Genomic DNA, 15,557 nt, shown 5'->3' with positions numbered 1-15,557 from the left:
CAGCATGAGATGTTGGAATGTGCTAGACAAGGATTCGAATCCCAGTTCTGCAGCCAACCTGCTGTGTGACCCTGCGCTAGTCACTTAACCTATCTGAGTCCAGGTTTCCTTACTAAGAAAATGATGATAACATCATTTTACCTCATAGGGTTTTTGTTAGGACCAAACTATTAACAGATTCATGCTTAGCACAGTGGCTGATACACATGAGTGCTTTATAAAGGTAACAGCCATGGATGCATAGGAAAAGACGCGAAGGAAATATTACAAGGATGTTATATTTTTGTCTTTATATTTTTAGTGCTTTTCTAATGTTCTAAAATGTATACACACGACTTTTGAAATGGGAATAAATGTTACATTGGAGAGAGAGGCTGACCCAAACACACCACTTATGTACCTCGTTGAAAAGCAATTCTCGTCTTTGCTGCTTCCGGAGGTCCATTTTCTTCACTGCGACTTGCTTCCCTGTGTGTTTCTCGGTCGCGATGCACACGATGCCAGTGGACCCTTCCCCGATTTTGATAAAGTTGTCCAAGTATTCCCTGGGGTCTCCCGGGCTCACCACCAGCTGCAGGGCCGCCCGAAACTGTTCGTGGGACACCCTGGAGGGCTGCTGGTCTGAGGAGGAGCCCCAGCTGGGTGGGGGGTAGGTGCTGGAAGAGATGCTGAGCGAGCTCAGGTAAGACGCGGTGGAGATGTACTGCGAGCTGCTCTGCAGGGAAGGGTGCTGGTACAGGGTGGCTTTGTGGTACCCAGACGGATACTGGTGGCTGCTTGAGGAATAGCCCGCTTTGCTTTGACTTTGAGGTAGTTTGGCAGGGCCCCTGGGGTAGGTGTCGGACCCTGACAGTGGAGGGCTGAGGACCATCTGTGCTCGATCGTAATCCACCTGGGAAGACAGATATGGATGGAGAAGAATCACGTGCTGGGTCTCCACGCCACAGCCAGGTGGTTAGTGAGCCAACCTACAGCTGGCAGAATGAAGGTCACTAGGAGGTGATGCAGGGATCTGGCTGGGCACCAACAGGACCGGCTACCCCAAGAGAATGGCCTTCTCCCACTTGCGTACACCATAGGAAGGAAGTTAGTTCATGTGTGGCTTATCCAAGGTGCATTTGCTGTTTAAACCCTGTTTTCTTGATCAGGAATGAAAAACCCCTAACCCTCATTAAAGGACATTAGTCTTCAGCTAGCATTTTGGAGAGAAATTTCAGGAGTAGGAGGCCTTTTCCCATGCTTCTGAACTCACATGCTAGAGGGCGATATGTACCATGCACGCACAAAACACAGCAAGGAAAACTCGGCTCTGTGGGCTAAGCAGCTTTTGCATCAGTGTGGACCATCAGGTAAACACACGCAATGTTCAGCTGGGCATGGTGGCTCACGCCTGTAATCTTAGCACTCTGGGAGGCCAAGGCAGGAGAATTGCTTGAGGTCAGGAGTTGGAGACCAGCCTCAGCAAGAGCAAGACCCCGTCTCTACTGAAAAATGAAAGGAATTAGCCATGCAACTAAAAATAGAAAAAAAATTTGTCCGGCGTGTTGGCACACGCCTGTAGTTCCAACTGCTCTGGAGGCTGAGGCAGGAGGATGGTTTGAGCCCAGGAGTTTTAGGTTGCTGTGAGCTAGGCTGATGCCACGGCACTCTAGCCCAGGCGACAGAGCAAGACTCTGTCTCAAAAAATAAAAAAGATAAAAAAACCACATGCAACGTTCTCACCAAATAAGTACGCATATAATTGTGAGCCACCAAACATTGCAGGGGTGTGTGTGAAAGGGAAATTTGACCAGCCCTCAGAGACTGTAGCAAAGAACATTCCACTCTGATTTCAAAGAGTGGAAGAAGGGAATTTAGTGAAGGACAATGGGGAGGCAGGCAGAGCAGGGGCGGGGAAGTCAGGAAGGGGATCATGGATCAGGAAGAAGCTTTGGCCACCCCTGGAATGATAAATATGCCACATCATATCATGTGATATGCTTCTTGCCCAGGGCAGAAAATACTAATCAATTGATGCACTATTTTTTTTTTTTTTTGTAAGATCCTGATGACAATACAATGCTGGCTACCAAGAAGGTACTTGAAAAATACTTGTTGATTGGACCTCTGCCTCCTGCTTGACACAATGCCCTGGGAAGTTTCTGTCACTCCACTGGGATGTACTCAAATGAAATTATCTTGTCCCCCACCATCCACATCAAGGATCTAGATCTGCTCTAATATGGTAGCTACTAGCCACACATGCCAACTTAAAGTCAAAATTAAAGTCAAAAATTAAATAAAATAAAAATTCAGTTCCTCATTCATACTAAGTCACATTTTAAGAACTCAATAGCTGTGAGGCCCTACAGCACACATATAGAACATTTCCACCACTGCAGGAAAGTCTATCAGACAGACATGTTCTAGCCGAATTGATTATTCCCATATAGTATATTCATTCATTTATTCATTCCTCAAATTACTATTTGAGCAACTATTATGTGCTAGGTATCATTTCAGGTGCTGGGGGGGAGGGTCCACCAATAAATCAAAATACATGGAATTTCTGCCCTGCTGGAGTTGATATTCTAGAGGAGATGGATGACAAACAAGAAAACCAGTAAATACACAGTTTGTGGTCCAGTAGTGATAAGTGATATGAAGACAAATAAAGCAGAATTAAGGAGTTGGGAGCAGAGAGATGCCATCTGGGATAGGGTGTCCACGAACAGCTTCTCTGAGGTGCCATTTGAGCAGAAATCTGGGTGAAGTGAGGGAACAAGCCCCATGACTGTCTGGCGAGGGGCTGTTCAGGCAGAGGGAGAAGCACATGCAGGATTCTGAGGCAGATCCAGGCTTGGAGTTTGAGGAACAGCAAGGAGGCCCCACAAGAGTGGAGGGAAGCAGACAGGGGGCCAGTCATGGAGGCCTTGGCAAGGATGTTGGCTTTTGCTCTGAGTCATGGGGGAACCATTGGCAGTTGCTAAGCAGAGAGGAGCAACACGGTTTGACTCTGGCTGGAGCAGAAGAGACTTTGGTGGCAAGAGTGGAAACAGAAATGCCAATAGCTTACCATAGTCAACGTCAGCTGAGATTAGGGTGGTTCCTGTTGGTGAGGGGAGAAATGGTGGGATCCAGGGATAGGTTTGAAGATGGAGTTGACAGGATTTTCTGATGGATTGGCTGAGAACTTGAAAGAGAGGAATTAGAGATGACTTCCAGGATTTTGGCCTGAGCAACAGGCCCTCTAAAGAGATGAGGAACCCAGGGGCAGGAACCCAGGGAAGGCTTGTGGGTGTGGCTTCAGCCTCCAAGATGGCTCCCAGGGATCCCTGCCTCTGACATTTATGTTCTTGTGTAGTCCCCTCTGACATTGCATCAGGGTTAATCTGAGTGATCAAAGAATGCGGAGAAGTGAGGGTAAGTTCCTTTGCTCTCTGACTTGGATCACTTGCTCTGGCTTTCTTCTGCTTCCTAGTAACAAGGATGCCCAAGAATCCTACAGAGAGGTCCATGTGGCAAGAAACTGAAGCCTCCTGCCACCAGTCATATGAGCCACTCTGGAAGTGGATCCTCTGGCCCCAGTCTAGCTTTCAGATGCCTATAGCCCCGGCTGACATCTTAAATGCAATATTACAAGAGATCCCAAGACAGAACTGACTAGCTAAGCCCTCCCAAATTTCCAACCTACAAAAACTGTGAAATAGCAAATATTTGTTATTTTAAGTTTTGGAGGTAATTTGTTGAATAGCACTATATTTTTCTTGTAAGGTAGTTTGTTACAGAGCAACTGGGAACTAATACAATGGGAGATCTGACTCACAGAAACTGTGTGAGATGATACATGATGATTGTTGCTTTAAGCCAAGAAGTTTTGGGATAATTTGTTACACAGTAGTAATAGGTAGCTAATACATGTGGGGAAGCCAAGAGTTCTGTTATGGCCATGTTAAATTTGGGAGGGTGATTAGACATCCATGTGGAGGTGTGACTTAGGTGACTCAGATGTGCCCCAAGTCCAGGGATGAGTTGAAGCTAAAGACACAAATCTCAGAGTCATCAGTGTTTATTTGGCATTAAAAGCCCATGATGCTGAATGTGTAAGAGATGGTCCAAGAATTTCAACATCTGGAGACCGGAAAGAGCAGAAAGATCTTGCAAAAAGGAGCAGAGAAGGGTGGGCAGTGATGTAGGAAGGAAACTAAGGAAGTAGGGCGCCCTAGAGCTAAGGGAGGAAAGTATTTCAAGAAGGGAGTAATGAATCAAGTTGAATGACACTGAGGAGTGAAGTGGGATGGGGTGCACCACTCCTCAGATCTGGAAGCATCGTGGAAGCAGGTAGGGGCAGGAGGCAGTTCCCTTCCCATTACACTACATCAAAGATGCCGATTCCATCAAGTCAGGCAGCAGGACTGCACACAGTGGGCTCTTTAAAATTGCCATCACGGCACTGTTCTCAACTCTTCTGCACTGTCCACTGGCTCTATGATGATAATGCTGGTCTGCTGCACACCCAGCAATGCAGCCCTTTTGGCCTCAAGAACACCACACTCCACCCAGATGAATTCACCGCTCAGACTCTGCACTAACCAGCAGCAGGAACGAGGGCAGCTGCTAAGCAGGGGCCCTGACCTGGTTGCATGCTTTTGAGGTGCATATTAGGGATGAATTCTGACTCTGATAGTTTTAGTCAAATCAGCCTCTCTGAGCCTGTCTCCTCATCTGTAAAACGGAATAATAATAATATCCACTTCTTTAGGTCATTGTGAACTTTAAAGGATTGAATATACATCAAAGTGTTCAAACAGTGAGTGGCCAATAAATTCTAAGTGGTGTTATGATATAAAGTGTTACATATAAGGCACTTAGCACAGTAGTGGGAATGTAAAAGAAAATAAATGGCAATTACAATATTATTAAACAAGCTAGCATTTATTAAAGGAGAGCAATGTTCCTGTGGCATATATATTCCTACATATTGATCCTCAAAACAATAAGACAAGGTGGCTTTAATTGTAATATATTGAACAATGTATAATTATAATATTATATTCAAAAATAAGCTGATTTCTTTTTCTAAGCCCCTGTATTTGAGCTATGCCAAAAAAACTTATGTGTGAGTGTGTATGTGTGTGTGTGTGTCTACGATGGAAGTGGGGACAGAGAAATGTCAGTGTAAATTAAACAATTGGATTATTCCTTTAAATTAAGCTTAAGATTAGCCAAGTCTAGGCAAATCAGCTAGGCCAGAACATGAAGAGAAATAGGGTCTTTGATTTTATTTTTGAAAGTGTGTCCTGGGAGCCATCATGTGCCATTACCTCCCTGTGTCTTCCTTGGAGGATTTGCTCTTGTACTTTAAACAAAATTGAATCCATTCCCCACAAGCATGTGTAACTGATCTCTGAAGATATATTAAAAGCAGAAAAGCTGTATCTTGTAGGAATTGCAAACACTGCTTCCCACGGCATTGGGCCACTTTTCTTCTTTATCATCTGTCAGCGGTGTTATCAGAGTCCACTCTTAACAGCTGGCACATGGCAAGATGACATCAAGGAAGGGAAGCTGGCCCGCACCAAGGGGACAATTTCCAGTTAAAGAAGGAATGCAGAGTTGTTTGCTGGGAGCTAAGTGTCTTTGAAATTGGATCATTGAGACACAAAGGTGCTATTTTCTTTCATGGCTGCTAGTAAGAGGCACACACTCTTAAAGAAGCAATGAAGGACAAACAGCCACTATCCCAAGAGACGATTTTTAGAACCAAATGCAAGGTGTATCCATCAAAGGAGAATTAAGTGTTCGCTTCAGGTGAGGGAACACATGGTTTTCCCTTGGTGGACAAAGAGCTGACTCTGTGAAGGAGAAATGCATGAGTGACCCTGCTTGGGCCCTTGGTTGGATCATGACCCAACTGCTGGTTCCATGACGGTGCATATCACTTGTGATACACACTGGGACAGAACTCATTCTTTTTACTCTCGGGATCAAGCAGGGGGCAATTTATCCCATTCTGTGGTTGATATAACTGAAGCACAAGGAGATAAAACTGTACCCAGGCAATACAGGGAACATAGCCCTGTACTCCCAAGAGGATTATATGCCCAAGTTCTTGGGCCCAGGTCAACCTCCACTCCCAGAGGGAGGGCCTCCAGCACACTGGCCCCACAGGCCTGCTTTCTTGCCTGCCTTGGCATTTCCACCATTAGTTGTCACCTCCCTGGTGTCAAGGCTGGAGAACTCCTTCCTCCCTCAAATGCACAGGGCTTCGCCTGGGAGACAAAGTGGGGCCCCTCCCATTAAGCGACTTCTTTGTTAGATGTCTATCCTTACAGAAATAGCAAACACTAATGTTAATAATGATGTTTGATATCTATTGAGTGCTTTCCATGTGCCAGGGACTGCTCTAAACATCCTATGTACATTATTGCATGTAAACCTCAAGTTAGACAATTAAATAGGCCCAATAATTGTTCCATTTTACAAATAAGAAGACTGAAGCGCAGTGGGTTTAAGCAGGTCATGCAAAGATTCCAAAGCTACTAAGAAGGAAGAACCAGGATTCAAATCCAGAAAGAGTCATTTTAGCCCTTGGGATTTTGATAAGTTCACAGGGATAGGATTCAATGACAAGAGGAGGGATGTGGTTCGGACAGAGGCCAGTGGAGCAGGGAGTGACAACCACAGAGATAAAGCCTGGTCAGGGTGTTTCGCTGGGGCCCAGATGTCTGAGCAGCCTGGAGCTAAATGCAAGAATTGGACCAGAACATGATGGATGATGAGTGCTGATGCCTGGGGGCTGGGGGAGGGTGGAAGAAAAATTAAGTCTTTGTTTGTTGTTTTGTTTTGAACAGTCTTGGCTTAGAGCAATCAGCTCCAAATATACCGAAAAAGGAATAGTCATCACAGCAAAATGAATTGATCATCTGTTTATTTCATCATTTTCATTTTTCTTTTGGTCAAAGCAGAACTTCGCATTCAGTTACAACACAACACCCAGGCTGTCTTCTGTATGTTCTTTCAAGAAAGCAAGCCCAAGCTTTCTTCTGCGATGAGGCCTCTTTGCCCTCTCACATGGCTCTTGGACTTGTATAATTAGTTAATTATCCTGCTCTAAGTTGTCTTTCTCACGATCGCCTATATGTGGAAGTGGTTGAAACAAAGATGATGAATTTGTCCATGCCTGCTGTTTTACATGCACTTGTTCATGTATGTAAGAAAGACAAGCAAAGGAGCCAAGTGTGAACTGTGCAATCTTTTCTACGACCTGATTCACAAATACATTCTAGAAAAAGAAAAAAAAGGAGAAGGCTTGGAGTCAGAACGAGCAGGCTTATCTATAGTACTGTGAGAGGGATGTGGGGTCTGATCATTTAGTGAAATCACAATGCTCAGTGATTTCATGGATGGACCAGTGAAAGGGATAATATTTAAAAGGTGAATCCAATGTATTTCCCATTATGCATGATCCAAACCATTTCCAAAAGATTTATGCATGTAGTTTACCCATGCAGACCTGATATCACGGGGACGGGTGCAGAGCAGGTGTGGACAGCTGTTAGGTAGGAGAGAAAACAACAAAGAGATGCCACAAAGGCGTTCTCCCCACCCCTCTGAAGAGAACAGTCCTTGATTTTGTGAACAAGTAACTCCCTAGAAATGAGACCATGGTCTGTATATTCTAAGGGGGATCCCCATATGGTACGATGTACCATAAGAGAAGACTAGATGGGTCATTTTGCAAATCATCACCCAGGCTGCCAAACTGCTTAGCCGCAGTGTTACGAGGAGGCCACTAATTGTCATTGAAAACCGGACACATTTTGAGAAGGAATTCTCTCTATAGGAATCTTTAGAAATACTGACAGAATGAACAGTCATGATTTCCCTCCTTTTTGAAACGGTTAATAACATACACTTGTTTTTTAGTTTCCTGCCACCTTTTAGTATACCATACAAATTAATTCCTAAAGAAATGTGTGGGTTTTTTTTTTTTTACATCTCTATTCAAACCCTACCAAAAAATAAAAAGGGTGAAAAAATAAAGCTATATTATAGATGAGAATAAATAATTCCCAGTTAACAACTCGGCTGGACTACCCTTCCACAATGAGCATAACATCTCCAAGGATAGGGTCAGACACAGGCTTGCGATGTATCAAAATTATAAATAATTATAGCGATGAATTCATTTAATCAATCAATTTCACCAGTGGTGCGCTGGGGTGGACAGGGCATAAAACTCCACACAGCTATCAATTGCTCCGATTACAGCTGGCTGTCAGCCAGAACTCCCCTGATCCATGTTAGTTAAATGCACATTAATCTGAATTTGGCAGTGTAATCAAGGACCTAACTGAACTGTGAAATTGAATTCTGCAGTAGAACATCATTTGACCATTTTATGCCAAGGCTGGAAAAAAAGGCTCAGTGAGGGAGGGCTGGAGAAAGAAAAGAAGGAAAAAAAACCCTGCTGCAGCATCTATTTGTCACCGCAGCCTTCTGTACTGATGACAGGGAGGCCGGGGCTGGATCGTGCTGGACCGGTGTGTGCGTGGGGTGGCCGTGGTGTGAGTGAGTCTGTGCCCACACGATGAGGACTGCGGAATGTTCCGTGAAGGATGGAGAGTTAGAGGGAGCGGGAGGTGGCTGGTTCTAGCCCCTGAGTGTGCTGTTCCAATACACCTTTGTGGGGCACAATAAAACAAAGGGACTGCTCATCTCAAAAGTGACAAAGCCAGACCGGGTGCTGCTTGCTCTAAAGTGAATCATAGTGTCCTCTATTATCTGAGCATGGGAAGGACATCTTAAATTGTCCCGACTTGACTCGAAGGAAGATATAACAGGATTAGCCTTGGCTTTGGGAAGGGAAAACAACGCTGTCTCCCATTCTCTGCAGGGACATCTTAGAAACTGGCAGTTAGGGGAATGGGATTCATTAAATCCTGTGACTGGTGAGCCCCTCTGTGCTCTGCAATTCCAATTCTCCCTGCTATGGGCTGGGGACACCACTGATGAGAGGCAGACAGCCTGGCCCGTGGCCGATGGGCTCATGAGTCTCCATTCTTGCGTTTCCAGCCTCCGCTCCTCCCACTGAGGTGGTTGCTATCCTGAGAGCTCCATTCTGTTTCCCAGATTGCGGGGTGTTAGGGAACTGTTCTGTCTCGAAATGCACCCTAATAAAACAGTTGCTGCTGCTCCTGCTTGAGGTAAAACTTCAACTCATACCTGACCATGGTTAATTCTCTTTGAGTTACTTATTTTCATTTACAAAATGGAGTGGCCCTATTTCATAGCAAATATTTCATGTTCACCTTGAATGGATGACAAAGGGATGCAAGCACACGATTTGAGCTGATGTTCAATTTCCATGAAAGAGGTGAACATGCATTACCACTGCCAATGAGTAGCGGTGTGAGCAGGTCGGGGGCACCCAAAAAATCCAGGTGTCTCCTGATGCAGGGGGCTTGGAAAGTAGGTTAAATTCTGGGTGGTAGGACACACTTGCTGGATTTACAACCAGCTTGGAGCAGAAAGCCACTTACCATGTTTAGTGTTTTGCAAGGGAATCTCCCACCACTCTTACATTGGATCCCTATTTAGGCACGTAGGAACTTACACCTTGTGACATGAAATTTGAAGAGGCATGTACTTCCCTGCCTTATGAAATACATGGCAAATGCACACTGAGAGAATTCAGACACACGGCTTATGACCTCTACAAACAGGCAAAGCCTAGTTAAATGAAGAAATGAATAAATCTGCAACCCACAAGCTCAAGCATACGAGTATTTCAGGCTCTTCCTTCACCTCTGAATTGGCATATCCAATTAACCCCCCGCAGTTGCTGCTAGAAACTTGAAGAATGTATCCTCTATTCAAGAGCAGTGAGACAGGGAGGATTATTCTGACCGGCAATCCCTCCCCGCCTGCAGCGACGTGGAGGGATTCTGTGCCTTTGGGGATTGGCTCAGTGCCTCAGAATATTGTTCAAATGTGTCAGGGTCTCAGAGAGAGCTGGGGACAGAGAATGCCAGGTTCGATTCATTTCCTTTTTAATTTGGTAATGGGAAAACCCACTCATAATGACCAAAATACAATTTATTTTGAACGACAAGAGCATTCATGGGAAGATGTGTCCATTCATATGCAAAAGACACCTACAGTGTCCATCAGTAGGGACAGATGTTAGAGATACTGCACTGAATCACCTCTTTGGAAGTTTTATGAGCCTTAATGAATATCCTCTAGGAGTCTATAGACAAAGAAAGCAAATCTCAAGGCAATAATACCCATTATTATATTAAATGATTAAGTGCTTCTCTCTCTTTTTCTCTCTTAGATTTGGTGCAGCCACCAGGTTTCACTAGCATTGTCATTTCATAATCCTTCAGGCCCCTGATGGACCTCTGAAAGGTGTTCTGCTGGGACCCTAAATAGAAAAGAAGTTGTTGTTTGTTCCAAGAGCCATGGCTGAATGTGGGCATGGCAAGTTCCACAAAGAACAGTGAGTCATTAAATTATGGATCCAGGAAGACTGGGCCCATTGATTTGAGTGCTTTTTCCTTCCGGAGAAAGCAAAGTGCTAGCTAAGCAGTGATAATCCATGGGCACTGTTGACCCCAGGAAGAAGATCTGGGGAATTGTGCCATCCTTTTCTCATCTCCATCATTCTTGCAGAACCTGTTACTATGCCATCTGTTTGGGGCATCCTGAGCTGCAGCTTTGGTCACTTTTGCTGCCCTGTGCAGAGAGCTTGCAGGAGTGAAGTGGAGGGGTCATTTAGAGATGTATAGTTATGATGGTTCTCACTTAGCATCTGACTTCCACAGGAGGTCTGAGAATTTCATTCATTCTAGAGAGGAGAGTAGACACTAGGGCAGAACTGGGGTCGCTAGGCCAGCTCGGGTGCTGAGGCTTTGCATGGCCCTGAAGAAGTCACGCAGCTACTCTGGCCTTCTGCAACACACATTTCTAAAGCAAGGACAGTCATACTTATAGGCTGCACAGAGTGGCTGTGAGGGCAGTCAGATGGAACCTGTTCCCATATTTTGAAAATTTGTAAAAGAGGATACAGAGAGAACATTCCTATGGCTGGTATGAACAGATAAGGTGATGTATTTTCCAACCAGAAATATTCCTGGGAACAAGGGCTAACACTGAGTGCTTTCCATGTGGTAACAACTTTATGTTCATTAATCTTATGTAATCCTCAGACTAAGACTAAAGAAGGTACTGACACACTCTACAGATGAGGAACCCAAGCACCGATAAGATCACACAGTCAGTAAATGCTCGAATCTAGGGAATCTGATTCTAGAACTTGTGCTCGTCTGTAATGGGTGAGAAAATAAATATGGATTGTCTTTTAAAAAAAATTAAACAAGGCAATTGCTCAAGGTAGAATAAGTGCCTGAGAGAATCTTAGTGATCCCTATACCTATTGCTTCCTTTCCAGCCCATGGTTCAAGTTTTATCCACAATTCACAGTCTGGGTGACACTAAGGAACTTCTCAAGAATTCCATCCAACCAAGAACAGAGAGAATAAACAGCATTCCCTGTGCACCTCAAATCCATCTGAGTCATCACCCAGTCTTCACCAGCAAGGTGAGGGCTGCCTGCAGCACGTGTGTCTAAGCCTGGAGACCTCACATCCACCTTTTTATCCCTGATTTTCTTCTTTGGAAATGGGAATATTCTGAAACATAGACTTTGGAATCAGAGGGACCTAAATTTTGAATCCTGGCTTGGTCATTTGCCATTATAACCTTGAGGAAGCCCATAAAGATTTAGCCTCTCAGAGCCTCAGCTACCTCAACTCTCAAAGGGAGATGACCCTCAATACTTCTGGAATTGTTGTGTGAGAACTGAGTTGGGTAATGTTTGCAAAATCCTCAACAGAGTGCTTGCAAAATAGTAACCCTCATATCATAGCCACCATCTGTCTACATGCTACACAAGACTGATGTGTAGATTGTATGTATTAATAATTAGGGTGGGCAGGAGAATTGCTTGAGGCCAGGAGTCTGAGACCAGCCTGGGAAACATAAGGAGACCCCATCTCTACAAAAAATAAGAAAAATTAGCCAGGTGTGGTGACATGTGCCTGTAGTCCCAGCTAGTCAGGAGGCCAGGTGAGAGGATTGCTTGAGTCCAGGAGTTTTAGGCTGCAATGAAGCTATGATCATGCCACTATACTCCAGCCTGGGTGACAGAGAGAGATCCTGTCTCGAAAAAAATAAAAAAGGCTCTTCTAATTTATTAACCTAACTTTCATACAGCATGATGAGGCAGGGACTCTTTATCCCCATTTTATAGATAAAGAAGTAGAGGCATAGTTAAGCAACTTGTTAACCCAGTTAGTTAAGTGGCAACATCAAGACTCAAACCCAGCCAGTTTATCTCCAAAATCTGCAGCCTTAACTACCAATATGTGCTTCATAAATGGTAGCTATAAAACAATGGTTCCCAACTGGGGCCAAGTTTGTCCTCCCCTGCCCAATGGACATTTGGCAGTATATTTTGGTAGGTATATTTTGGTTGTTACCAAGTGAGGAAGGGACACTGTGGGCATCTAGTAGGTACAGGTAAGAGACACTGCTAAATATCTGATGATGTACAGGACAGCCCCCTACGACAAAGAATTACCAGGTCCAAAATGTTAACAGTGTCAAGGTTGAGACTATAGACTGAGCAGCAAGGTGAGGGCTGCTTGTAGCATGTGTGTCTGGGCCTGGAGACCTCATGTCCACATTTTTGCCCCTGGATTTTCGTCTGTGGAAATGGGAATGTTTCAAAACACATAGACTTTGGAGTCAGAGGGACCTAGTTTTGAGTCCTGGCTTAGCCATTTGACTTCATAAACTGAGGGAAATCTATAAAGATTCACTGCTACAGAGTGAAACAGGATGATGCCACTTAAGTGCTGAACTAATTGCTAATTAATTTATTTATTGCTAATATAACTTCATTGCTTCAGGTATTAAAAGGAGCTTGTAATAAGGCAGGTTGCAGCCTTTGCACCCTCAGAAGCTGCCCCTGTGCCACGTGTGGAGATGTACGCAATGTCTGGTGAAAGGATTAAGCCTCAGGACTTGGATCCTGGCTCTGCTGTGGGTTGCCTGAACAGGCTGTTATTAAACCTCTCAAAACCTCAGTTTCCTTGTCTGTATGAGGGTGGCAAGGATTCCTGCCTTACAGGTCTGTGAGGCCCAACAAGACAAGGCATGTATCTGGCACACAGCAAGTGCTTAATGAACTGGCAGGATTGCTATGCTGGGGCTTCCCAGTGGTCGCAGCCAGAGCAAGGAATGGATGTGCCGGGCTGATATCAAGACACACGAGCAGGCAGCTGCCTGGTCCCAGGAGAGCCTTGGGATGAGCAAAATCCAATACATGGTGACAATATCTCCAGCCAGTTTCCCTCCCTGGAAGGCAGACTTATCTGCAGGGGAGGGCAGAAAGCATTCTCTCTCCACATCTGGCAGTTTTTACAGTTCTGGGGTAGGAAGGGTGCTATACTGTTTTGTTTGGCTTTATCTCCTCCCCACCCTCAAGATTGCATCTGCTCAGCCCCAGAAGAAAACATTTAAAAGTAGGGAGTGGATGCAATATCAACAGATTTCATAACATTCTTGATTCTTGTCATGCTAACAGGAAAATTAGGTAGGTAGATAACACTGGAGGAGCTTTTCACTGTGGGATAACATTAGTATTTTTTACCTTTAGGCCCAAATGTCAAACTGGTGCCACACACACACACAAACACACACACACACACACACATACACACACACACACCCTACACCCCCTCCTCATTCTTGCTCCATCTGGAGACCAACACAAGTTTCGTGCTTTCTCTTATAATCAGAGATGTGAACGTCACCCACCCTCCTCTAGGGTTTTCCTCGAGACAAAGCCAAATCATCTGAGTCGTGATCCGCTATTTCTTCCCTCAGCTGGAAATCCAAATGCGATTGGTAGATTTTTAAGAGTACGGTTCTAAAGACACAGCCACCTAAGTCTTTTTAGAGAGATGTTATATTTTTAATCAAGTTAACGTTTTAATTACTAACATGCCTCCCACCTCCTACCCTCACACAAAACCTGCTCATGAATTTCTCACGAGTTTCCTGTGTTTGGAGTCCTGATTATAAGGGCTGAGGCACAATAGTCTCTGTGCTGTTTTTGGGTTTGACAAAGCGAGATTTCAGGACAGGTCTGCTTTGCCTTATATTTGGAAGTTTGCAGCAAGAGGGAAACTGCAAGGAATAAGGAATTATCCCCTCCCTCCCTCCTTCCTTCTTTCTCTTCCTCCACTTACCCTAAAGTTCTAGTGGCCACTGAGACTTCTCACAGGTTTTATTGGCAAATGCAGCTGAACCCCTGAAATAACATATGCCCACATAATAGGAAAGTAGTGGACTGAGAAACACTAGACTTGGATTCTTTTCTTTGTTTTGCAACCAACTAACCATGAAACCTTAAGTGTGCCATGTGACTCTCTGCACCTCGGTTTCCCCTCCTGGGAAGTGAGTGCACAGGCATTGCTAGTGGTGATATTAAATCCCAAAAGGCTCTAAAGATTAGGCTGGTGGGAAAAACGAATGAAGTAGCCTAGGCAGGGCTGTGCCAAACTGGTGATCCCATGTCTCTGCTCATGGGATAGCTTTTGCCTCCAGCTGATTCTATTTCCCATTCTATACGAAAATGTGGACCCAGGAATACCAGATCATTGCATTGTGTTTTTCCAGAGAAGCCTGAAACCCCAGAAATTGAGAGCTCTGAGTGAAATTTCTTGAATTTTCTGAATGTTAGAATTGAATATTGGGTTGGCCAAACATGTCCATGGGCCAAATATGGCTCCAGAGCTGAAAGGTGGCAGCCCCTGGAACGTTCTCTCTATGACCATGACCAAAACCGGTTTTTTACCCCAGTTTTTCAATTGGCCCCCCCCCCCCACCTTTTTTTTTTTTCTTTTTGGTTAAAAAAAGACCACCAATATTCAAAGCCTGAGGCTATAACTTGATTCAGCTACAGAACACGTTAAATTTGCTTATTTCATTCTAGAAATATGAAGGGCTTCCTGCCATTATGGTATTCACAGAGAGTGGTGTGCACAGGAAATGGAAGATGCTATCTCATGTATCGTGATATATGTGTATGACTCCATAGAGTTTTTGTTTGTGGTTAATTAGATCTCTTTCCAACAATCACCCTGGCAAGGACATAGGAAATGAAGGCAGTCATGATACCCTGATCGTGGGTGTTCAAATACATTAACACTATGAAATGAAAGACGTTGCCATTATTTGAATTTTAACTGGAGGAGCCTATCTCAGTTCTTTATTTTTCAGGATTTGTTTTTGATTTTATATCTTGGGACCTAAAGTGACAGCATTTTTGTTTTTTCTAAAGTATGGCTAAAATAACTCCCAGGATGTCCCTAAATGGCCTCTCTTCAGCATCTTGGCTTAGGTTTATGAGAAATAATAAGCAAAGGAAAAATGCCAACTACCTATAATCAATAACAGCAGTTGAGCACAGGCAGGCTTGCCTACCAGAGCTTGTTGGGCTG

At 44.4% G+C, this 15,557-nt stretch overlaps 1 protein-coding gene across 3 annotated transcripts in view; it reads right to left on the bottom strand.

The window, feature by feature from the left end:
• Window positions 1-15,557, bottom strand: part of PAK7 (p21 protein (Cdc42/Rac)-activated kinase 7) — a 189,925-nt gene that overhangs the window by 20,674 nt on the left and 153,694 nt on the right. For all 3 annotated transcript variants that reach the window (XM_012639253.1, XM_012639252.1, XM_012639254.1), the window contains one exon: window positions 401-892. In XM_012639253.1, coding sequence (XP_012494707.1) covers window positions 401-892 — 492 coding nt within the window. The remainder of the gene's footprint in view (window positions 1-400; window positions 893-15,557) is intronic.

This window comes from Propithecus coquereli, unplaced genomic scaffold (assembly GCF_000956105.1).
Source record: "Propithecus coquereli isolate 6110/MARCELLA unplaced genomic scaffold, Pcoq_1.0 Scaffold139, whole genome shotgun sequence".
NCBI lineage: Eukaryota > Metazoa > Chordata > Mammalia > Primates > Indriidae > Propithecus > Propithecus coquereli.
Note: the sequence above shows the minus strand (reverse complement) of the source record. Positions and strands in the feature narration are given on the sequence as shown.